Raw genomic sequence first — 27,049 nt, 5'->3', positions numbered from 1 at the left:
GGCCGTTTTTCTTTAAGACATGTCAGACAGAATTAAAAAAAATAATTTTCACCATGAGCAAAACAGACCAGAAAGAAAATACATGAACTCTACTCACTAAAACACACTATATTTGCAACAAAGAAGTGCTACACACAACTTCAAACACTTGTAAAACAGGCTAATCTACCGCAACTCGCATCAAGTGGGTAAAATTGCCTGTAGTGCATTCAGGGAGATAATAGGAGCTCATCATGCCACTAACTTCCTCATGAGGCTGCGGGCTTTCCCTCAGGGCTCTCACCCTGTGACACATCACACAGCCAGGCAGGTGATCTTTTGTTTGGGAGGGAGATGATGAGACATGCACACACAGACTCCCACTGAGAAAAGCAGTAGGGATAGCAAACAGGGAGAGAGAGCATTTAAAACAAAAAAGACAAAAATGAAAGACAACTGTGCTGCAGGCTTTTCCCCAGTGTATAGCCAATATACAGGAGCACTATTGTATTGTGTCTAGCTCTGCTGCTGGGAGCTGACAGGCCCTTTAAAGCTGTATATAGCTGTCTGTACTCAGAGGCTGTCATCAATAGAAAAAAGCACAGGGGACCAGGGGACAGTCGGTCAGAGCCGGGCCACTGTGGGGACAGAACCAGCTGGAGCACCTGGTGTTCAGAGCAAACACACAAAGACACACAAAGACATGCACACACACATACACCAATGCTGATGCAAACAGAAGCAAACACACTGGCGGCCATGTGAGATGACCACGCAGAAGCACATACTCCCCCGGCCTGTTAAGCATTCATATTTGCTTACATGTGAACAAACATTCATACTGTATTTGAGTCCACATGAATGCACATGTGCTACACATAAGCATGCACATACACACATGCCCACGCGTATTACATATACTTAGGGCGCAGACACATGTTTGGGATTATAGATAGTTTGTGCACAAGCAAAATCATCGTTTCCTGTTCACATAATCTAGTATCTCATGTTAATGCACAAACTAAGAATTTTATATATTTCAAGTAAACCCATGAAAGAAACAGTTTGCAGTCTTTTATTACTTTTATTTCAACTGCATATCCCTGATGCCAAACACTGTAGTGAGTTGGCAGCTTCTGGAAGCAGGATGAGTAGGTTTCACTTAAGATTTTACAGACTGACACCAGCCAAACTGCTCTGTTACTAGAAATGGGCAAAAGTGTTTTGATTTTCTATGGAAGCTGACATTTTTAGCCGGTCATATAAACGTGCGTGTGTGTGTGTGTGTGTGTGATTTATTGTTGGAAAGTGATGAATATTGAGCAATATGTGAAAGGAAGTCCAAAATCGGATCCTTCACCTGCACATCATTAAATCCAAATCAACCTCAGCAATTATAATTATAACCAGGTCAATATATCTGGCGGTGTCTGTCAGCAGTATTTGTGTGCAGTTTCCTGTACGAGCTCTTCTTTCTCATTAGTGGAAAAACCAACATTCAACAGAAACCCTCACTCTCTGCTGAGCAACACAACCTACCCAGACACCAATGTCATGCATTCACCATAGCATAAGTACCAACATGACCTCGATATTTTGGAAGTGTGTTTTTGTGTTTCTGTTTTGGGTGGTAGCTGTTGTGGTGTTGGTGGTGTGGGTGGTGGTGGGAGGATAATCCATGCAAAGCTCCGAAGCTGAATTTCGGCTGTTGAAAGCCAATAAGGCGGTATCAAAATGAGGGCAGAGTTAATTAATCATCTCTGCTTCCTTTTCATGGCCCTCCCATGACTGTCCCGGGGGCTTGTGTGAGTGTGTTTTGTGTGTGTGTGTGTGTGTGAGAGAGAGAGAGAGGCAGGGAAGCAGGAGGGTGGTGCAGGTTGCAGCTGGGGGATATTAGCATAAAGTAATGTGAGCCAGCAGACTGCTGAGCTCCTGTAAGTCCAGTGCAAACCTCTTAGGAAAAAACAGGATAGTACTGACACCTGCTTTATTTAGTGACCACTGAAAAGAGGACAATTAAAATACAGTACCAACTAAATTAGCTGCTGATGTTGCACTCATTAAAAACAATTACAAACAAAATCCTTTTATATAATACGATTTTAAATTACCATATCAGTGCATGTGACTCATTAAAAATCACTTATAGTTTACATTACTGCTAATAAGACAGACTAGACGACACGACTGTGAGACAGTATATTCAAGGAAGCTTTGATGTGAGATTGTACACACAAGGTTTGCACTGTATTTTAATTGTCACAGCATGGTGTTTTTTAAGATGGTCTACAAGAAAACAATGTACTTTTTTTGTTTTGTACAAACAAGGATATGGCATACATTCACAGACAGACATCCATCACACTGCGACGTTGGATGCCACTGCTAATTAAACTTCACAAAGACAAAGCAAAATGTTTCTCCAAAGATTTAATGCTTTTATTTGTTTTCCAAGATCTTCCTCGAGCCGTCTCGCCACGATCCATGATTGCTTTTAACGTTTTGCAGCTGCGAGTAGCTCATCTCTTTTCTTTTTGTGCAATGCAACGTGGCACCCCAGCACAAACATAAAAACAAGAGCGTGTCTGCTCATTTAGTGGTGCCCTCTTTGGTGAGCACTGAGGTGACAGTTCAGACACTTATGAATCATCATCACTTTGCGTCATCACAACCAGGTGTTCTGCTGCTCAACGACTACCAAAAGTGACTCAGTGTGTTTTGGGTTCAGCATGTCATTGTGGAAATTTTTGTTGGCACTAGATAGTGAATACATTTCACACCTAGCATTCTGATACTGGTCACATGGCAATGGGTAAATGTAGTGCACTGTAAGGAGTCAGTGTGCAAACTGACTTTATTGAGTGTTCTGAAAAGATACTGTAGGTTCTCAATTTCAAGTCCATCTTCATACAGCACTCACACATGCCCATATGTGCACTTAAATACATTTTGGTGACAGTAGCAATTCTTCCCATCCATCCTGGCAATAGGGTTGGGTATCCAGATCCCACACATTCTCACTCCCAACTTGTCACATGTGGCTCCTTGGTTGAGACCCCTCGGCGTCGTTTTTTATAGCACTGGGTATCCCTTTAGCGTCGTTTTTTGACGTTTAGGGCTCCACGGTCAAGTCAGCAACAATAAATATGCAACGTCCAGTTAGACTTTCAAGATAAAAGTACTTCTTAACGTTTTTGGTTCGCAATTTGGTTACGTTTAGGCACCAAAAGTACCTGGTTAGGTTTAGGTAAAGAGAATGGTTTTGGTTAAAATAACAATGTTATGTACGTCAGTTAACTTACGCAAGTTAAGTAACATTACGTGCGTAACTTACATAACTTACGTAACCTACATAACTTAAATAAAAACATTCAAGCACTTGTTGTTTCTCATGGGAAAGGAACACTGATTCTGCTTATTGGTTCCTAACTTTTTGCATATTTCAGTCGTCACGTCATTGGTTACGCGGTACGTCAACAAACATGCAAGAAAAGAGTACCTCTGTTTTGCTTAGCTTCACTAAAAAATAACGACACAACAACTGAAGTAAGGATATTTGGTTGGTGGAGGGTGGAAGCACCTCCAGCATGACAAAGCATTTACTTCAATACGGCGTGAATCTGAAGGATACAGATACAGCTAACGCTAACAGCTGCAACATCTCACGCTCAGGTACAAAACACAGGTGAGCTGACATTCACCTTTTACATTGACGGCAAACGATGAAGGTAAGGTAACCAGATTTCTGAAATTAAAACCGGGGACATTTTTGGTTTGGTGGTCAGTATGTCATTAAAAAATATAATGTTATATATAAAATAAAAAGGGGGACAATTTCAGTTTTATAATCTGTCAAATATAACTTCATCAGTCATTTTGAGGCAGAAATAACCATTCAGTCAATAAGTCACTTTCTGGCAAGTGGAATACTGCATTATATGAGTTGTGTTAGCCATTTAAAGGTATTTCAACAAGTAAAAAGGACTGGATTGGTTGGTACACAGCAAGTTATATTATGTAGAGTCATAATGATAATCGCAAAAGAGATCTTGTCTTTATTTGATATATAACTAAGCAGTAAGTCATGTTGATTATTGGCTTCATTTTGTTTTCCAAATAGCCTTTAAACAAGGATATTAGACATAGGCCTACCAAACACATATTCCATCGGCAACAACAGGCTTCTATTATTGCCTATAATCACGTTATGTCTGTTTGATCCAGATAAAAGCATCTGTAGACGTAAAGAAACTAGGCAATACAGCTTTAACATGCTGCACGCGCTCCCGCGGACGGCAATCACTTTTCAGCACGACACCTGTATGCTCTGCTGTCTGTTAACACCTCATACAGTCTGTAATTAACACAAAGTTAAAAACAGGGACATTTCCGGGGACAGCCCCAGACGGGGACAGGCCACCAAAATCGGGGACGTCTGGTCACCCTAGGTAAAAGGATATTTTTCTTGGACACCCCTCTAGTACAGAAACTCCTTTCACTTCAGCCATGAAGGGGAAGATGAGAAAGTGGCAAGACTTTTGGTGAAGGGGTTGAACCGAGAATGTAGAATCGGCATCGGAATCAATAAAATTAAAATGATACCCAAACCTAACTGGCCGTCAAGAGATCCCTTACTAAGATGATTCAAATGTCTCAGTAGCTCTTTTTGTTTACACCAACAGTGTTTCCTTGGTGAGCTGCAATGGAGAGGCAGTAAGAAAAAAAAGGGGTTTGGCACTATAAAGACTAACTTTTGTAAATACCCAATTGATCTGGTTGAATCAGACAGTTGAACCTCAAAAAAAAACAACCTCAAAACCTGCTCAGGATTAATAAATCTAAAATCGTATGGTATGCTGATTATGTGCTTATAAGCTAATGGGTTAGAGCGTGCAAAACACCCATGTTTGCTGATGTGAGGAGACACAATGACTTATGCATTCACTCTTCTTTTTTTACTGTTGCCAAAGGCAGGTTGATAAAGCTTTTATTTTGGCAGGCCAGGCTTGGCCGGCTAAGAACAATAAAGAAAAGGCACTCCTGGACTTTTAAGGTGGTTAGCACGCCAAAACAGACCTCAAAAAGTCTGCATTCACTTGTGGCCTCAGTGCACGCAACGCTTTCATTCAATTCACAATAAAAGCAATGTTAACAGGGAAGAGTCTCTTGTGGCCATGACAAAGCTTTATCTTGTTTGAGCATCCTCATAGTACCGACCTGCAACACAGAAATACGATGGACAGTGTGGAACATCAGCCATAATGCCAACAATCATGCCGCAATGCATTACAGCCAAAAAGAAAGACTACACAGAAGTCTGTTGGGCTGGAAAAAGCGCTCAGTGGGTCAGTGTGCGAGTGTGTGTACATTTGTGCGTGTGTGTAGATTTGGGGTTGTTGGGGGGATTTCTAAACGAAGCACAGGGAGCGATCTGGGCACAAGGAGGAGAGAGAGAGTGAAATAAGATGGAAAAATGCAATCATGCATCCCGGGCCTCTCCAGCTCCTTGTCGTGTGTTCCCCCTTCCCTGCCCCTCCTTGTCCTCCAAGCCATTAGTCACTATCCAGCTCCTGTTAATGTAATTAGATAAAGGATATATGGAGCCTTGGAGCTCAACCGAGACATTTGTCTGCATAATTGCGTCCATGCGGTGGCAGAGGCTAAGAACCCCTGGATTTCCACAAAACACCTCTGGCTCAATAATTCACAAGAAGTGGAGGGAAAAGGGAAAGAAGGACGAAAAGGGACTTTGGGATAGTGTTGGGGAAATGAAAGCTGGAGAAAAGAAAAGACAGAAAAAAATCCTACATTAATCAATTTTCTGTATTTTTTTTATCTTGTGCTATGTCCAAAAGAACACAAATCACTTTTTCTAGCCAATCCAAGACAACGAAGCACTTAGGATTTCACAACCCTGCTGCAATATCCGCTCCACAAAATAAAACCCAAAAATTAAAGAAATTAAAGTCAAGAATCAGAGCACTCATCCTCAAAACTAGGTGATATTTTTAGATCTGGCTGTTGCATTACGTTCAAATGCCGGTTTCTCCCTCCCAGTATATCAACATGCACATGCTCATTAGGCAACCAAGTAATAAAATGTCAAATGTCACAATCCACCTCAACGTATGCACATATGTGCAGATGGCAGGCAGGTCCCCTGACTCAGACCTTCTGGAGATGTATCGGAAACATGAAACAAGCTCAATTCTCGCATGTAATTAGCGGCAGTCGCAGCTTGTCGGCTAGTGACCTACATATGGAACATGGTAAGATCGCACAGTCAAGAATCACTTGACAAGGATGAACACACACCATGCCAGTCCAAAAAGCATAAATTCATCTTTTGATTTGTTGTTTTTTGATTAATCGATTAATCATTTAGTCTATCAAATTCACCAGTTTTGTCCAACCAACAATCAAAACCCCAATAATATTCAATTAACCAAGAAGAAAAACAGGATACCTTCAATATTTCAGAAGGTGGAACCAGCAAATGTTTGTCTTTTTTGACTTCAACAAGAAATCAATTATCAAAATTGCTGCAGATTATACCATGAATGAACTATTATGTATAATAGTTCATTCATGTTGAATCAACATGAATTATACAAATGAAATGCTATTATACAAATGAAAACACAAAAAGAGTGCAAGTGCTGCATGCACACCAAATATAAACTGAATTTTAACTTTCTACCAACCTTAACCCCTGCCCTGCACCTCTAACCCTGGGCAATTCCTGTCTCCTGTCTGGGGCACTAGCGATGTAGGTGGTTGTGGATTTGGGCAGACTGGAGGGCAGGATGTTAGCCTGATTATCACCCAGTCAGACCTACTTCTAGCTCCAGACAGCCTGCCTCCTGCCCCAGATACCTCCTCGACGGATGGAGCGCTGGAAGGGATGGAGGGAACCGAGGGGGGAACGCATGGGCCAAGACTCACCGCCAGCAGCTCCAGCAGGGGAACGTTTCGGATCCTCCCGCAGACCGACACGATGCTGTGGTCCGAGAACTGGCTCATCCTGCGTCCGCTTTGCTCATCTGCTCGCCTTCCTCTTCTTCCGCTTCGTTCCCCACTTCTGCCCTAGCTGCCTTGCTGAGTCTCAGCTGCTGCCTGCCACTGTGCAGTATGTGTGTTTGCATTCGGCGGCGTGTGTGCGTGTGTGTTGTAATGATGATGCAGCAGGCAGCCGTGCAGCCTTGGCAGTGAAGTGCCTCGTCTGTATTCTCGTCTCTCTTCTGCAAGGCCACATCAGCTCTTGTCAATATTTAACCAGCAAGTCAAGATGGATTAATCACCTGGGCAAGACCAACTGTGTTTAGCTGCCCAGGAGAGCGTGTGAGTGTGTGTTTTTATGTTTTTAGATGTGAAGCAGTGACTGGTTGGTATTTGTGCATGCGTGTAAAGACATAAAACATTAACACGTGTCAAGAGAGGAGTCTAATTCATATTTCCAGGTTGGCAGGTTCTTCTCTTTCTACGACTCTGTCCAAAACTCACACTCCTGAACACTGGACGCTTCACTAATACTACTGCTGCTGCCACTCGGGCGGATCTAAGGAAATGTAAAGAGGGACTTGGCAGCGAAAAGTGAGAGAAAATGTCTGCGTTTTCAGGCAGCTGACTGGCAAAGCGACAGGAGCATCAAACAGCCAACGACAGGGCTCCTCGACATTTGCCTCAGGAGTTTTTTTCCCCCGTCTCACTGTGAGCGCAGTGCCTCAGTTTGACATCAGATATGCCGTATGAATCATGAGCTCTGGCAGGAAAAGATACGATCTAGATCCAACTACTCCGTACTGGTCACCACACTTTTCACTGGTCCATTTGATGGGGGATAGTTGGGAGGGCAGTTCTTGTATGTTTAAAATCCATCTGCTGATGAAGATCCTGCGGTATGATTCTCAATCTCCAGAACAGCTACTAAACCTTGACCTTTAGGTAATGTTGTTTTCTCAACGTCCATTTCCAAGATCAAGAATCAGCTCTTACCACCTCCGCTAACCAGTTTCTTGAGGGGAACCCTGAGAAGGAACTTTGAACCTCAGATTGCAGGTTTTGTTTCATTCACAGTGGTCAAGTGGCCAAGTAGGCCACACAATAGATAATGATAGAGTAGTTCTCTCCTTCAGATTGGAAAACACGGAAGCTGTTCTGGAGACATGTCACATTTCTCCCTAAACTCTACCAAAAGCAGGAATCCTACTGAATTTTCACAGGTGAGAAAAGACTGTACAGATGTAAAGGTTTGTTAATTGCTCTAGTTCCTCTCTCACTGAGAAAAAATATTCTTGAGAGCATAGTTAATTTACATTTAGTAGGCTAACTTATAATAGGCAAGAAAGGACACTTCAACTGGATACTTTTGCACAGTTTGTTGACCATGAAGTCCTTTACTTGTACAGTAAATGAGTAGCCTGAGTGGTACCTTCAAGTAATGAGAAACATTTTCTTGAAAACAGCAAATCAAACTGAACTAAACTACTTCACATTATGTTTTTGTATTGCTAACACAGTGGGTTATCTTACTTTCCACATGTTATATATTATATTATACCAAGGCAAATTCCTGGTATGTAAAAATGTACCTGGCAATAAACCTGATTCTGATTCTGTGCAGTAAAAAGCCTCAATGTAGTTTTAAAACATAAATTCACACCCAACTTTTAGGGAACATTGTCAGAATTCTCTTAAATATATTTCTAAAGCTTTTGAAAAAGGCCAAGACGTTCCCAAACCATGCTTTAATACTTCATAGGTGTTAAAGCAGATTTTGAGCAGCAGTGACTAAAATCATCATCAAAATGTCTAGTTCCCATCTGAGCAGGCAGAAATCATTCTTGAGTGAATGGTTTCCTGGCTTCATGTATTACCCAACAGCACAACTCTGGGCCCTTGTTGACATTTAAAATCCCAGCCCGAGTTTAAGGGTCCAAATGTTCACTGTACAGTACAGTTTGGGCCTAGTTTCACATTTGACATAAGCAAACCTTGAATATGATTATTCTGCTCCTGCTGACCTACATACGCTGTGTTTTCTCCCACAGAGGATTGAGCCCATGACCTGCGGCTATCACTGTGATTGATGGGAGATGAGTGGCAGGTGGTGCTCCTGCTCAGACGCAGATTACAAACTCATCAGTCAGCAGGTGCTCGGGCAAGCCTCACTAAGGAATGTATGACATCAGAGACAGTAGTTTCCCGCAGGTCAGGTTGTATGAAGCGAGATGAGGTGATGCAGGTGTAAAATCCGCACCCTACCCCGAATGCATTCCTGTAAATGACTAATGGTTTTATACCGCAGCAGGTTCTGCCTAGTCATTAGACCTTAATAGAAATTTACTTTGAAATCTATTGTGCAAGCAAACTCTGCTTTCACTACTGGTTGGATTAAAGCTAATGCCACCAGTCAGTGTAAACCATTATACAATGGCAGTCAACCAGTCTATCCAGAAGATATAATGAGTATTCTATCACTGAAATATAATAAAGACGGAGATTTTAAAAATGCATCCTATGGCAATTTAGGGATGCTTCATTTGTCCGTGAGAAGGCACCATGACCCACATAATGATTTTGGTCTTGGATGGTCAGAAAATTGAATTTGGATTGGAATGACTGACTATTTTGGTAATGCATCCTTAGCAAATGAGACGGCCCATTTCTCAAAGCTTCAATGAGATTAATGGTAAAATAATATAAAAGTAATATAATAAATTAAGGGCAATTATTGTGGTTTGAAAAGGGCTGTCAGACTAAACTGGGGCAGAAAGGACTAAATAATTTAGATCATTTATCAAGTTACAAACAGTTGCAAATTACAAGGAACTCAAATTCCAAAGTAGTTGTGTCAATGTATGTAAGAATGTGCTGAGGAAAAATCCAGTTCTAACCTCCCAACCCTTTGCATCAATTTTGCCCCCATTATGAGCCTCACATTGTCCTCAGGCATGAACATGTGTGGAAATAACCCCATTTTAAGACTCACATGCAGCAAGCTAATTTGCATGAATGTCAACACCTGTAAGCACACATCCCCGTATATTCATGCAACAGTTGACCCATATTAAAACAAACAAGGGAGGCCTTGAGCACTTATGGGAAGCCATATATCAAATGTTAGTTTTAAAGTGGTTTCTGTATGAATTTACTCAGTGGTCGGAGCTAATGCACACATGTAAATATTTTCCTGGTTCTGGGCAGGAAGTCATTCTGAGATCGTAAGGGCACTTCCCAGACCACCAACCAACAGAGTCTTCCATTAAAGTCTACATAGGACTTGTGTGTGTTGCCAGTGTTGGTCACCCGTGTTTTGGCAGCGCTCAGAGTCCAAACAATGACTGAAGTTATGCGTATAAAACTGAAGAAAATGTGCTTTTAAAAAAACACAAGAATTTATAGACAGACTTCCAGATCAGCAAATCCAACAACATGCCAGGTTCCCCCACATTTTTAACTCTGGCATTAGAAAACCGAGCAGGAAAGAGGTCTCTCAGATACCAGCTGAGGGTTTGGCTCGGTGCCTGATGAGGAGGATGTGATCACAGGGAGGCCTCTGTGTACAAGAATAGACAGGACGTGCTCACCACCCCACACCGCCTCACCACCTTCTGCCACTCCAACCCACACCCGGCCTGCCAAGAGGCCATAGAGGGAGCCTGCCCCGTCTTCAGCTGTAAGGTGAGGAGGTGGGCTTCGCAGTGCTGACAGATGCAACCCCTCCTCAGCCCCTGCCTCTCCCTGTACGCTGGGGTCTTAATCTGCACGTCCAATCCTGTTAGCTGCCCTCTGCCAGTTTTGCCTTGTTCAAACCCAAAACCCGCAGTGCCAAAGATGGTGCCTCATCTGCGTACAATAAACAAACATCCCTCGAGATGGAGCTTCCACACCAGGTGGACGAGGTTAACACCCTGGGATAAGCTCTACTGACTACTGTGTTTGGATCATGTTTCTGGTTTTTCTGCAGAGACAGGCCTCTATTTCAACACACTGAACCCATAAAATAATAGTGTGTTTTACACGTCTGTCTTCAGTGGGAGAGCAGTGCTGTTGTTTTTTTACACATTAAGCAGCTTACCTTTGTCTATTAACTATAAAAAAAAAAACATACACTGTGTGTGTATATTTATTAGGTTGTTCAAAATAGATTTTTCATGCATTCACTGCTACAACTGCAGATACCATGCTAATAAAAATAATAACATGTGCTTCCATTAATGTAATGTATAGGGTTACACGAGAAATGAGGCTTGAACAGCTTGCGAACAGTCAAAAAGTAGCACCGTATTTACAAAAATGCTGTACCTAACCAGAGTCGGTTCACTTTAATGATTTCAAATATGATCTAAACCATTCTTCCACATGGGATAGGCAAGTGGTTCTCAAAGTTGGTGCCACAGCACAATGAGGTGCTTCACAAACAGGCCAAGGGTGCCACAGGAGTTTCAGTTTTTGTTGTGTGGTTTTAATAACTGATGACTACATTATAAAAACCAAGGTGGTATTTACATGAATTGCATTTTATGTTTTCCAGGTACACGGTGGTCGCAAAACAGCAATCGAGTATTGATATTACTCAACACAGTCTGAGACAAGTGAACAAAAGCTGAACAAAAGAACTAAAATCAGACTGCAGTGAAGACTATAGACCTCTGGCTTTAATGACCAATTTTGGCTGCTTATGGGACACGAATATCCACAATTGTTTGGATTGGGCAAACAGTGTGGTATTGTCCTTCCAAAACAGATTTCTATAAAGGGGTGCCAAGGTTTATAAACCAAAATATTAGATATTTATTCTTAAAGCATGGGGCTGTGTTGTAGATTTCTTATGTTATATGTTTGTGTTAACTCATACTATTAAAAAAGTTTCTATGGTGACTGGTTAATTGGATTATATGCATCTTTGCATTGTCAATTAAAACCTATTGTTAAATCTGGTTAAAATTTGCACTAAATGTAGTTGGAAACTTCAATCGAGAATGAAGATGCAGTGATTGGTTAATAAGAGTTAATAAGTTGTCCTCACATGTGTATGGAAACACATCCTTGTTGTCCATCACTCTTTGTGTACCTGTTAAGAAAACTTGAACTGAATAAACTGCCAAGATAGTGGCACCACATTTATACCTACAAAGGAATACAGTTCCTACTTTTAGGGATTTATTTTTAGGGTGAGTGGGGAAATACTATGAATTACAGTCAAAAGAAAAGGAAATGCATAACTTCTTCAGGGAACATCTGATCTGATCACACTTTTTAGTGTGATGTGATCAGTATCAACGAGTACAAAACTTGCAAAATTTAAAGCCTTATTCCTAGTGAAATACAATCACATCATGTTTTTACCACCAATCTCCTTCTAATCAAGCTGAACAACAACAAATTTAGTCCTTCAAGGGACTATATGTAAGTTTTTCAATGAAATTAATGGGCTCAAAATTCACTTAAAAACTCCTACTACAGCGAAAACACGGCAGCTAACGACGTGCAGTCCACTAACACCATAAAACAACCGACTCACAGCAAAACACAGGCTCCACGTAAGGATATAAAAGAACAATAAAGGTTTATGTACTGAAGCCCAAACAGGTTCAGATGATGTCGAGTAAGAACAAAGTGAGCATTAGTAAAGCTGGAGAAACACAGAGAAAGTCACGTTAGCTCGCCGGTTAATGCCGAGCAGTTGCTAATGTTATCCAGTGCAAAGTTGTATCACTTTCCACGTTACTTATGTACTAACGCGACCTATGTTAATCCTGTGTACCACTGTTGATTTAGCCTGCAAGAAAGGATGCAACGGTAAAAAGCAAATGTGGAGCAATTTGTTTACTAACGTTAGCCTATAGTGATGCAGACAGGAGCAGCCAGCTAATGCTACATTAGCTTGGGCCTGCCGCTGTTTGCTTCGTAACGCCCAATATAAATTTATTGTTTTACCAATACTCAGGTACACCATGCCTCTGAGACGGGAACGTTGAAGTAACAGAGCCTGAACATGTCTGAGTGAAAAGCCACAGCCTGCATGCTGGTGTAGGATTTCTTTATGAAAGTGGTTGTGTTTTGGATTATGCTCACTCACTAAAACCGCACCGCTAGTGGCCGCTGGAAAATCCATAATGCCCCTTTAACTCTGTGACTCTCTTATCTTGATGGACCTCCACTTGAGCAAATCTGACGACACACTGACTGGTTCCAAGTTTGAGGGTCAATAACACAGGCAGTTAAAGAAAGGATTTCTCTTTGTCCCTGCAGATTTCAGGGTTCTGAAAGGACTCTATGTTCGTGGCTCTTTAGAGGGAAACCACAGGGTGAATAGAGATTGGTGCAAAGTGCTAATGTTTGGGGAACAACGCATGTGACTCACGCGGCTGTGCTATCAACTTTGATCTTTGTGATCATTGGAGTCCATAATTGGCCCCTCAACTCAAAGGGCACAAAGGACGGTCTCGTTTGAATATGAAAAATGAATGTCCAATTATACGAGCTGGCATAAGGCCCTGAGCAGAGCAGATACTCCTCAAAAGTCTCCTTAATCTGTTTGGAGCAGATCCAAAAGCTTCCTCTTTTATTTGCCGGCTGATTGTTAGTGTCTTTGATGGAGCGACAAGCAATAAACCCTTAGTCTCTAAAGACAACAGTGTACAACATCAACCTATGCTCTGCAGATAAATGTGAAATTCATGCATTACCAAGAATCACTACAGAGGCATGTAACGTACACGCAACTTGTGTCATGGGTCAGAGATTTCCGTGCACATTAGCACCCATCAGTATGTCACTGGAAGGCAGAGAAGATGGCTCACATGCTAGGCTCGGAAAAGGCAGGTCAGTTGGAATGCTTGCCTTATTATGACCCAGAGCAAAATGTGCTAATCTTTTGCTTTACTCAATTGAAATAAATCTCACCACTCCACTCCAATCCCTGCAAATGCCACTAAACTCATTTTCTTACATCCCGGTGTGCAAATGACTCTACTTCACCTTCTTTGACTTCACTGCAAGTGATGCCGAGATCCATAAAATATTATATAATTGCCCAATAAAAAACAGGCTAGGTATTAACAGGGGACTGCCAAATCTCATTAACTGGAGGTTGGAAAAACAGATGAGTGGCTCATATCAAAACAGCCTCAATGATTATTAAACCAATTTTACAAGGGGATGGAGGCCGCTTAGTCTTATCCACGGCATGTGGTTGGATATGAGGGAAGCCTCTGGGTTTCAGACTGGAGTCTAGGGAACCAGTCAACGTTGTAATCACTCCTCGCCGGGCTCATGAGAGATGAGATGGCTCCCATGAGACAAGAGGAGGAAAAAACGCCACCTCTTCTGCCTCTCAAAGTCAGCGAGTGTCCCAGAGCTTGCTGGGTTCCCACATGCCTGCGGCCCCGTGGCTACCCACACGGTGAGCCCAGGTATGTGTGGTATGTCACCTGCACACGTAGGGAGCTGTCAGAGGCCTGGCCGGAGGCTGGTACACCCCTGCTGAGAAACTTGATTTAAACACTCCAGATGAAGTACGAGAGACTGAGTGCTCTGAGAGAGTGGGGGTGGCTGCCCCGAGACAAGTCTAAATCTTTGTACGTGACGGGCTCCCACCCAAATCGTCCAATCAGCCTCAGCACCACACTTTACACCAGTTACTCAAGAATCAAGCTTACATATCAAATGAGCGCCGAGTGAACACTCATCCCCTGAGCTTGGCATCCTGTAATACACATGGCGTGAGAACGGGACCCGCACTGAGGATGGCATTGTCGGTGGATTTCTACTGTATAATTACACTCAATTAGTTTGAGCTGCTTAGCAATAATATCAGACCTCTCCATTTGTCTGCCTGACGATGTGGGAGCCAATCAGATTAGACTGAGCATTTCTTCCCATCCAGCTACAGAACTTGCTCCCCTGCTTAGTTTTATGTCTCCAGCCTGCATTGTAACAACCAGCTGTAATGGGCTGTGGGGGCAGAAGAAGGAGGAAATCCAATCTTGCCAAGCGGACTCCATGCTGGCTTACCATCTAATTCATTTGCACTTAAATTTAGCATAAACCAAACTAATTTGTCTGTTTTGGGGCTTGTTTCTGGGGCAATTTTATTGCCTTACTTTTGCCAGTGGCGAATGGGCCGGGGAAACAAGTTGCAGCTTGATATAACAGCATGGCAGCAAATCAGCGCGTAAAAGACTTTATACAAGGAGGAGGCTTGACAAAAGCCAGGGGGATTTAGCTAAACCCAAATACTTTGGAGATAAACAGGAAAGCACTACCACATGCTGTTTATTCAATACAACTCACAACTATGCAGCAAGCGTTTAATCAGTAATGTGGAGCACTTGATTATTAACCCTCCCCTGCAGAGTGTTTTCAATTTGGCCTTTTGTTATCAATTATCTCTGAGCATGATTGCACTGCTGCACACATTATAAATGTTGGCAGGGAAAAGGGTGTGGAAGAGAAAACAAGGACATGCTCTCACCAATTTAGGCATCCTTGGGTTGATGAGTATTACTTCACAGTTTGAGGAAATGCATTGGACACTACATCTTGGATGTGGTTCTTTTGTTGGATGGAAATGAGACAGATACATTTAGTCATTGTTGCAGACCGAAACAAGGGTAAGAAGACAAAGATAAGGAGAGCTGCATTTTTGGCAATGATGAGCATCCAGTATGGTCTGGGGAGGCGACAAGACACTCATCATATCTATTATAACCGGCAGTCACCAAGTCTGAATGTTGAAGTCAACATGCAGAAGTGTCTTGTGATTGCATATTACTTCAGACGTGCTGTTTACCTTTTGGAAGGGCCTTTCACATTGGATGAGGTATGTGTGTGTGTTGTGCTAAAACTTTGTAACTTTCCAAAAAACCACAATCTGACAGTCATTGCCAGGTGTATACATAAGTGTGAAAATGGGGAGAGCTCCAAGTGCTCTGCAAGTTCATTTCTCTACATTCCTACTTCCGACACCGCATCGATTGGTAAACGCCCATGCTTCCACACAAGGAGATGTTGACTACATGTAAATGGGTTTTTTCAGAGCATGTTCATTGATGACTACCAGTTTCTCACCCAACTTACATGATAAGATGTGGCAGTATTGCTACATACAAAAAATACTACAAAAATACTAAAAAAAAAATATTATGGCTGAAAGGAGGTTTTGTTTGATAGGTCCAATTGCTTGGTTGACACTGAAGTATTTTTACCTACTCTGAATCCTAATTTCAATTGTTTGTTTTGAATATATTCCCAATGTTACCCAACATGGACTCTCTCTCACAACCCTAGGTTTCTGTAATGGCCACCATTCTGAGAAATCATGTTTTTCTGTCAGTTTGGCATGGTGGATGGCTCTTAATACTACAAAACGCCACTCAATCATATCCTTAATACAATACTATGGGGAAAGCCTGTGACGGCAAAGATGGCGTTTATCCTACCCCTCCCGCTAGACAGCCAATTGTCTGCTTTAACAGCCAAAGCGGGAATCATGTTTCAGCCAATCGTGTGGTTCCACTGACGTAAGGGTCTGTTATTCTTCTACTGCACATGCGCGGAAGTGGTAACGCATGCGTAGTCGAAGTATAACTGGTCGGGAAAAATGCTTTTTAAACTTTATTTTGGGGCAAAGTTGTCAAACTTTTTCAGCAATTTTCATCAGATTTTAAAGCAGATTCTTGTCATGTACATTTTATGTCCCGGTGACCAGTAAAAGTGCAGTTCTGGCTCTCTCCCCATTCAGTCAGATAGGAGCTTGGTCTTGTTAGTCCGAAATAGCTGCCCGGAGCCATTGCCAAGATGGCGGCTGAATGACTTGCCTATAAGGGCTTTGGCTGTAGCAAATTCAAATTGCAGGACGAATTCCCCCAAAACTGAAAAAAAAAATTTATTTATTCAAGATTTAGATTATATATGTCCGCATGTTACCTCAGTGATGGGATGTTTCTTAACGAAATGCACCTTGGGAGTTGTAGAAAGTAAATAAATTAAGTCACAAGTTTATAGATACAAATTGCAGTGCTTCACAATCAAGACTCAACGTCTCTTCTTACGTTTTTAGGTGTACAAGCTTGTGCCTTCAGAACCAGCACAATTGCTCATCACTTGTACTAACGATTCAGCAGGAGAGTTGTATGTCCATCCAAGCATTGAAGTGCTCCAACTGTCAGTCACCTAACATTGTCTATGAAGAAAATTAATTGGATTTTTACTTCCAAAAACCAGAGGTGCCCCGAAATAGCTCCTAATTCTTTGAACCCCTGTTGTGGTTACCACTTGCTTGTTCCACCTTAGCTCTTTCCCGCCTCCACTCTATTGATCACATTTGGACAACCCTGGCTCCAAGAGCTGACAAAGATGTTGGCAAGCATTACACCCATTGTACAGTTTCAAAACCACATTTTTTTCTACAGTCCATGACATACTCACATATCCCCTTAAGCATTAGCAGTTGAATAAGAGAAATCTTCTTATTCTATTGTACCACAGATGACACTTTCTAATGCCTTCCGTTTCTCTGTTGATAAACCATGTTTACCTCCATACACATATTTAACTAAACCCTTGCAATAGCCTCGACTGTATAGGATAGACCCCTGACAGAGCTTCTGCCATGACCTAGTTAAAGCTGGCTGGCAGCAGCTAGTAACAGCTCACAGACCGTCCACGGCCATCAGGCTCACCGTGCGCGTCCCTGCATGACGAAGAGAGTCTCATCCGCAGGCCGGCATCAAATGATAAAAATAAATAGAGGCACAGAATCAACCCAGCAACACTGCAGTTATGTAATGTAAATGGCGCCCCAGTTAATCGCAAGCGCTGCTGTATCTGCTGCTACTCTGGGCCGTCCCTGAGCTGCATAACCTGATCCAGATTAGGTGGTCCTAGTACCCAAACTATTTCCTGTTACAGGAGACGAGCACTGTAATTAGACGCATCAATAAGATGCTGATAACGCTGACTAAGGGTCCCCTTCACTTACAAATGTGCCAGGCCACACACAAATGTACACAAAGGAAAAAAAGGCAATTATTTAGTTGAATGAAGCCTGGAGCTTTGAGCAGCTTTGGAGCAAACAGGAGAATTCCCTTAAACCATGCCTGCATACATTCAGGAAACATATGCTGGCTCAATGCATTATGCATGTGTTAGGTAGTGGTCCTGACTGACACTCAAGCCCTATGTTCACTAAATTACCCAGAGACGATTGATAGGAGCTTTGTATAAAGCTAGGCCATGACATCCATCCAGAGAAGAGTAGACATAAATATTTGACCTGGTCCTCAGCTGACATATGGTATTTTGTCTAGTTTTGTGTGCTAGTGTGAAGTGGAAATCTGTCAGGGGCGTCCCAAATGGAATATCGCTCTTGTTCCATCATCCTTACAGACCATGAAACACATAGAAAGCCTAAAATGTGTGAAAGCAACAAAACAAGGCCAACCATTTTCTGGATGAAACGCGAGTGCAACCTTCAGCTAAAAGGGTGACAAATGTGTGACAAAACTGAGTGAGCAGCACTCTGTCAAAATAGTGGATCACATAGGGTCATCTGTCAAGATCACACACCAGGTTATGTAAAGTGCATTGTTAGCAGATGTGGCTCTGCGTTATGTAAATTCTGAAAACTGAGCGAAACTGCTTCACAGGTGACACAGAGGAAAAAAACAGATCATGAAAGCTCATCCCTGTCGTCCGACGGAATGTCAGAAACAGCCTCTTGTGTTTTCTCAGATGCCTGAAAAAATAAATGTATCGGAGGCTCATATCCTCCCAGGAAAAGGAGTGTTTATAGGGCTTAGTAGGTTTATCAGTGCCAGGGCCAGTAGGGCCACAAGGGCCAGAGACATCATGTCCCCCATCAGCACTGGAAGGATAGATACCCAGGTTTTAGTTTAGAGACAAACTCAGTGGCCTCAAACTAAGTGACCTGTGGTGGAACAAAGGCTAATTTGACCACAGAGATAATAACCATGATGTCTGATGATGATGGCTGTCATTCATTCAGCATGATTTTGAAAACAAAATAAAGGCTTCTTTTAATTGTTTGAAATCAAGCAATACCATAGGAAATCTGTCTTTTATGGTGTGCATAGGGTCTTTCAGTCATAGAAGTCATATTTCCTGCACATAGTAAGCAGCTCCATTCATTTAACTTGAATCAAACATGGTAACAAACTTTTCAACCTCAAATTTGATGCACCAATCAAAAGCAGCTTGCACTTTTCATGGTTGCCCATGCCACTGAATCGAATCTGCACACTGCCACCAGATCTATGCTGGACCTTTCCCAAAAGGCCCCGGGCTTCCTCATGTCCCACTATTAAAACAAGCCAGAACCCTTATGCTCCTGCCGCCCCGAGTTAGAATACATCATTAAGGGAGGAAAGAGTGGGAACAGAAAGAGGAAAGAGATAAAGTAAGACAAAGAGACTGACTTGAGTAAAGATGCGAGAGGAGAGAAAGTGGGTGAGCGTTACAAGAGGACAAAAAAGAGAAAGTCAAATGAGTGCACAAGAGGGGAGAAAGGTGAAAAGAAGGAAAAAATAAAAAAACGGAGGAATGGATGCATGCATGGATAGTCGAGTGGACAAATGTGAGCATGTTGAATCATAAACCCATATCACAAATATGACCTACTTTCAGGCTCACAGTAAACCAGGACGCCGTGTATCCAATTAAAGCAATTAAAGACACAGTAAATCTCATAACAACCAATAACTATAAATGATAGCGGTAATGTTTGGAAATTCTTTAAGTATCACCCGGTCGTCGGATAAGAAACAGCGCAAACCACATCACCAAGTAAACATCACCAAAAAACTGTGTCCCAGGAAGTTACACATTCACAAAGATGTGGATAAATGATGAAGTGAGCACACTACAAAGTCTTGTCTCACCCAGATGGTTTTGAATCAGTCACTGCAGTGCTCCTTCTGGATTCAGTCTCAAGTCACAGTTTAAGTAGGAAATGATTGACAGACTTAGGGGACTATGTCCCAAATCAAAGGAAAAGAAGAAATCAAGATATTTTTTATACTGATAGATTAATTGTTGATGTTCTGTGGATTAGAGAAGCTATCTCCAGATGGGTATTTATTATTCAGAGTATTTATGTTACATCAGTCTTGTCGTTGATTTCCTAGAATTTCTAAGGATTGACCAAGAGGATCTGAATGAGAAGTAACTTATATGTGCATTGCTTTGAGTAAAAGAGGGATGTTAGATGAATGAACATTTATGGTTATTCAAAGTAACGCATATAAAAGGGAGAAACAGACACAATGCAAAAACCTTAGGGATGGAAAAAAAGATATGAAGGAACTATATAATATTTGCTCACAAGGACAGCACGGGGTTTTCCTTTAAGCACTAACTGTGCTTTCAGACCAAAAGCGAAGTGAGCATTCGGGGCGGTGAGTTTACATACAAAGTCAATGCGAAGATGCGTAGAGCTGCAATTTCCTGTCGGGTGGCGTGAAGCAAAGCGAAGGGGGCGGTGCCCGCGACGCGAGGGCAATGCGACGGCCTTCGCGTGAGTTGAAAATTTCCCACTCAAGCGAATTTTCGCGGGTTCTAATCGCCTTCTCGCGTTGTGTGTGAACACTTGCAGTGAATGTACTCACGCAAGGAAAGCGTCGCAAGGATTAAATTTGCGTTTGGTCTGAAAGCACCATAAGGCTCACATGCATGTCAGCCATGGGTTAAGATTAAGATAGGTCATAAAGTCAGCCAGTCAAGTCACGAAAGCCTCAAAGTACACCATAAACAACTACATTCCCCCGGAAATTTAACTTTATAACTATATATTACTTAAAGGTTTATTGTGTTTAAGGGTGTATTTGTCCTTTGACGAAATACACCCTTCTAATAAGTTACACTGACAGAATGCAGTCTTAAACAGTAACCATTTAATCTGCAACAAATGTGTCCTTGATGGCTTCAGCATATCCTATGGCAATGCTATTTTAAGACTCTTGATTTATTATTTCCTGTGCAATGACTGCACTGTATGCAGTCTGCACTGTATGAAGTCATTGCACACGGTGGGGTGGGGGATTAAGCTTCTTCACCACCATGTAGACACAACACAGCAGCCGCTATGAGGCTACACTTGACATTCTAGCAAGCAGATTCACCTTCAGTTAACCCTGAGCCAAAACAAGTTTCCACTCCTGTGATTCGAAAGAACGCCCGGCATAAAGATAAGCCTGTCAATCACCGGCAGCCTCGGTGGAGGCTGTTTTTTCTCTCTGCTGCTTGACACGTGGATGTGTGCTCTTGCAACTTAGTCTCAATGCTTGAATCTCAGGGTGTCTGTTGAATTCTTATAAAGGTTTTACTTGGTCCTTCCATTCTGAACACTCAACACAAGTGGATCTTTCCTGGGAAAAGATTTGCCTCAAAACAGGAAATTAAGCATTTTACATTCCTAGCAGATGGAATAAACAAAACACAGAGTTGGTAGTTAGCATGAGGTAGTTAGCCACTATGTTTAAAGAGACAAAAGTGCGCCACCTACTGAACCTCAAACAGAAAAATATTGATTCATCAACAAATGCTCCGTGGGAAGCGCAGTCCAAACAAGCCACAGCAGTGACAGCAAAGACAACATCATTAACAAAAACACCACTATGACTAACTTCTTTTAGAGATTTAAATAAATGTAAATGTAGATTTGATAGACAGTATCCACAGTGGTGGCCAAAGTGTCAAGAAACTTAAGAGCTGATTCCAAAAAGTGCATAGTACAACAGATCATTAAGACAAAATGAGGACATTCCACAATGTCTGGCTAGTTTCCAAACTACTGAACAATCTAACACAGCGTGTGTTGGGGATTGACTTACCGGCAGGACGCTGTCCAGAGACAATCTCTTTAACTGCTCTCTCCTTTCCAGGTGTCTGAACATGGTCCCTGTGCCCTGCAGCGATACAAACACCTGGGAAACCCTGGAGGGAGGGAAAAGGGGAGGAGTGGAGGACAGAAGGAGAGCGAGAAAGTCAACAAGGAATACCTCATGTCCAGTAGGTTTCATTTCCACTGTTAAAAGGGCTTTCACCTTTTACATGAGATCAGAGTCCAAGTCAAGAGCAACAGAGGCAGCTATTTAAGACATGGTTACAGCAGCTGTCTTCTTTTGTCACTTAATAACCTACTTTCTTTCTCTCCCATTTGTTTCAGCTTGTGTTCCCCTCTCTTGGAATTCAAGCTGGTACAGGAGCGGAAATGTGGCCCTCTCCTCAGGCCTGACAGGACTCTGGCTAGATCTTCCAGCTAGATCTTACTGCTTGCTCTCGGCGTCACCCAGGCATCCCGCCCTACAACCCAACCCCAAACCACAAGCTTCAGTCCTTTTGTTGTTTTAGGCTTCTCCAAACAGCGCTGGGAACCAGTCCGACCTGGCCTGACTGAGGCCACAGCAGAAGATAAACACTTCACTTCACGCATACTACTCCTTTACAAAGAGCCCGGGCTTTAGACTCACAGTTGTGGTGCACAGAGTAAGCACACCATTTCCTCATTGGTGAAGACAGGGTCAAAGGTCAGCTGATGGACGCCTCAGGGTCAGGGACCCTGTCTGCGCAACACAACTTATAGAACCATGTGCATGTATGCACGGATAAATCCTGGATGTGTCGGACGTCATTAAGATAGAGATCACCCGCATGACTTAGTTAAAGTAGACCATATAAATCATGCAAATTAGAGCAAGGATTTATTGTTTTAATTCAAAGACAACACATAAACTATTACTTATAAAGACAAATACACTGCTCAGATTCCCTAATTATGACCAAGAAACGTTTCTACAGAAGAAATCTTACAGGGTCAGACACATGTTCACTGCAGTCCACTCAATGAGCAGCCTGCTTGCTTATTGAATGAATCAGGATATTTTATGTCCACTATTGCCACGTTTCTTTGCCAGTAACAACCCATTAAAAGAGTACCAGATAGTGAACCTTTATTTTAAGATAATCTAAGGGTGCAAACTCTAAGGTAACAAATAATGAGTATGAAAATGGCATGTATGACATTTAATCCACAGTAAACCTCCCAAAATTAATTTCATGACACACTCAGCATGAGATCCATAACATGCCGGCTGAGTGCCACAATTGACTCGGTTCAGAATGAGGCTGGATAGTATTTATTCCATTTTTTAAGGTCAGTTATGTTTGCTTGCCTTGCAAACCTACTTATGCAACCACACTTCCCAAACAGCGTCCCAAAGCCTCTTTCGCATCCGCTGCAGGCTATATCTGTTACACCCTGTCTGAAGCTTCAACAGCGTGACTGCACTTGTCAAACATCCCCACACATCAGCGTGACATGTTCCATCCACTGCCAATCTGGTGAGTCCAAACTTATTGACATCAAGCCGCAAACATCAGAGTGCATGCAGGATCAGTCATTATGTTTTCATCCAGAACTGATGTTATATTTCTTAACATGACACAGTCTCCTTCTGCCCCATTTCTGAATACCCTTGGGTGTCTTGGTTGCCTAATCAGTGAACAGGATGTGAAACAGTGTCTTTAATGACACAGAAACATCAGACTCCTGCCTGTCTCTTAGTCTGGCTTTGTAATGACTAATTGTGCAAGTTTATTTCATCAGATGGTCTATGTTTAGACTGTTTCAGTTTGGTCCCTTTCCGCTGGAGATTAGGACAGGAAGTAAAGCCCACGGCTTCCCTTGGATTCAGAGATATAGGGGGTTATAGGAAATTGAAAGTAAATGATTAAAATGGATTATAGCACTGTGCTTGATTGCCAAGACCCAATGTAGTGAACACTGACAACATTTTCCTTAGGGTATAGAAAGTGCGAGGGATGAGGTAGTAGGTGGATCGGAAATGATAAAGATTAAGCAAACACATTAGATGTCAGATATCAGGGGCATTCAGATAAAGGTAGGCGATAAAACACAGGAACACTCCTACCTTTGACAGTTAAACAAACCAAATGATGTCTTTTTGCAGTCAGCTGCACTCAAGCTCCAACAAGTTGATTTGAGTTTGCATGTGAGATCAAAAAAGAAATTAAGATGCAATAATTGCCGTGCAGAAATACTTTGGAATGCCGTAGACTTATTTCCAAATCTACTGTGCTATACCCTTCAACACCCAGCTCAGCCACCCAGACCCAGAAGCAATTTATCTGTCATCATCAAATTCATTTGGCCGATACGTTTAAGGAGCATTACAGAAATGGTTAAAACTCATTAAACTGTCAAATAGTCTTGGAGCAAAATAAAGCAAAACTCAATGCACTGTTAACATCCATTAATGGCTCAGATAAAGAATGTGGCAATAACAAAATATTAAAGAAATGTTATCAAGACTGAGCCAGCAAATAATGGCCAACAGGGGGCGACTCCACTAGTAGCAAAAAGAGTTACATATATACACGTATACACCAAGAATGTTCCGCAGTGCATTTTTTGAATTTGCTTTTGGTGTTTAATGTAAACAGCAGCAACCAGATGATAATATGGTTTCATCTTCACAACAGTCAACAAACATTTGGGAAGCAGAGTCAATCTTGACTGAGTTTGAGCTCCAAGCATCAATCAAGTTCAGACAGCTCAGAAAATGGACCTCCTGTCGAGTGCTTGATCCAGCATGTTGATGGGGTAGGTCTCTGTAGCGATGTGGGCACAACGTCTTTGAATTCCGTTGCTTGGTCAACATGAGTCCCTTTAGGAGCAGAATTAAGTCCAAGCTGGGCCAACATGGGCTACCAGCTGCTGCTTCTACAAGCGCTGCCAGTTGCCATAGTCCATGAGAAAATTACCCTTCTCGCCTACCTCAGTAAATACTTTATTTTTAAAGGTATCAATCGCTGTCCTCTTCCTCTTGAGCATGATGTTCATTTAGAAAATTATCATCGTCTCATTTAAATAGAGGATAAAGCATACCCTGCTTTAGGTTGTGGCTACCTTGTGATTGACAAGTCGCTACCACGGTAACCTGCAATCAGGATAGATGCATAGAGAGGTGTATCCATGGCGCTGTGTACATTTAAATTGCCGTGAACTTGTTTTGGGTTGTATAAGGCAAGATGTAAAAGAACCAAAATCAGACAAAATTTCACTTGTCTAGCATTTTGAACATTTATACTTTGCATTACAGCATGTTCGGGTTCTCAATCAACTTATTGTGCCAATTCCAATTGACTAAACTGAATTCACTGCAAAATTTTGGAATCTGAAATGCTGGTTTGACCAGGTCCAGGTTAATAGGCCACTCTATTCTGAATGGTTGTTATCAAGAGTAAATGTGGCTTGCTAAAAAGCACAAATTAGTTGGACTATCAAATATTCTTTACATTTTTTACGACCATGCTGTCATTGCTTAAGATTGTTTGGATCGCAATTCTGAAAAAGCACTTTTTGATGCTGCAGTATTACAATTTTGAATGAGGTTCTATTGAAATGCATTTATTCCTAGGCGTTCCCATATGTTATACATAACTGGCAATGAACATCTCATCCATTAAGTATTCACTGGTCAGAACCAGCTCTCATAGAAGCGTGCAAATCTGATTGGCTGTTGAAAGCTTGATGTCTGTTAAAAGCAGCGCCACGGCCAATTTTCCTCCACCGACAAACTTGTTGACTGTCTTGTTTCTTGGTTGCTTGATTTAAAAGGAAATGAAATACTGGCCGTGACTAATGCCATTTTAAATATGCAGTGACACAATGGTTTAACGAGAACTGATTTGATGACTAACTAGTGATCCAAAGACCAAATAATGCCATACAGTATCCCTCAAAAGATGTGACTGTCTTGTGTTTAAATTAAGCTTCACAGCTTTTTTCAAAGAACTGAATCATTTAAATGCTCCTTTGCTTACGTTTATGACAATCTAAGCACCCCTCTGCAACTGCAACCCATTCAGGGCTGTCCTCCCTCCCTTCAGATTCTCTGTGATTTACACCAAAAGCAATTACTGATATGTTAAACCGGTTCGGTGTTGACCTACGCAGAGTGCCACGCGTCAACGCCTATAGCCCACATGGTCATCCAGCCAGCTATCCAGCCAGTCGGCAAGCCAGCCAGTGGGGTGGAAAGAATATAATCAAAGGAGGCCAGGAGGACGCTGACATCTGGGAGTCTTTGTGCTGTATGCCTAATTAGATGCCAGGGTGAAGGGAGGAGGCACAGTGGGATAGTGTGTGTCTGTGTGTGTGTGTCTGTACAACCAGAATGGGGAGGTTGTTTTAGGTGGGATGGGGGGGGGGGGCTCTCTTTTTAACATCTGCTCTCGGAACAAGGGAGGAGCCAGCTGAGGTCACAGAGCCCCAGACAGCTCCAAACTACAACAGGGATAATGTGAGGGGATAACAGCTTAATGATAACACTTAAACCCATTGCTAGCTCACTGTACTAAAAAACAGACTGTAAGCCTCATGGATAAATGGTGATAATAAGCCCAGATTGTCCATGAATATGGATTGTCTTGGATCAGATTTGATACTCTTCCTTTGTAAGCTGAGAAGAATTAGGCAGCTGTGCATTTATTGCAATCACCAGCCTTTTAGTGGCATTCTCATCTGCATTTTTTCAAGTCTGTAGCCAGAATAATTCTATGGTAAAGGTCTCCTGAAGAAATACAGTTGCTTCAGCCTCTGGCTTTTGACTTCGAAGTGTTACAGAGACCTCTGCCACAAGCTGTAATACTGCCCTTTGTACCCAATACAGTCAGGCATTCACCGACACATATTCTCATTTCACAGAGTGCAAAGAGTCGCAACACGTAACAAATCTTTGTTGCGGTAATTCAAACAGAGATATCAACTGGGTGAAGTGTGTGGCTTGAACTTTGTCCCTTTTCTCATGAAAGGAAGCCTTTCATTGAAGAGTAATTGCAGTGGAATTTGCAATAAAAGAATGTCCTGCATTTGCTTTTTCATTGTGAATTGATTTAGTCATGGATTATACATTAAACTACACGATAAATGATGGGGGAAATAAATTTAAGCAAATATTTACATGGCCATCTGGAGGAGACGAATGAAGGAGGGAGAGCCAAGGACTTAAGAGGGGATTCC

At 42.1% G+C, this 27,049-nt stretch overlaps 1 protein-coding gene across 1 annotated transcript in view; it reads right to left on the bottom strand.

Moving 5' to 3' along the window:
• Positions 1-27,049, bottom strand: part of LOC119904772 (nck-associated protein 5-like) — a 143,617-nt gene that overhangs the window by 112,062 nt on the left and 4,506 nt on the right. Inside the window, 1 exon segment of the mRNA XM_038721458.1 lies at positions 21,837-21,939. Coding sequence (XP_038577386.1) covers positions 21,837-21,939 — 103 coding nt within the window.

The sequence above is a fragment of the Micropterus salmoides genome, unplaced genomic scaffold, assembly GCF_014851395.1.
Source record: "Micropterus salmoides isolate LMB-PRFRI ecotype aquatic unplaced genomic scaffold, ASM1485139v1 Ms_hic_scaffold_1, whole genome shotgun sequence".
Lineage (NCBI taxonomy): Eukaryota > Metazoa > Chordata > Actinopteri > Centrarchiformes > Centrarchidae > Micropterus > Micropterus salmoides.
This window is presented reverse-complemented; position numbering and strand designations above follow the sequence as displayed.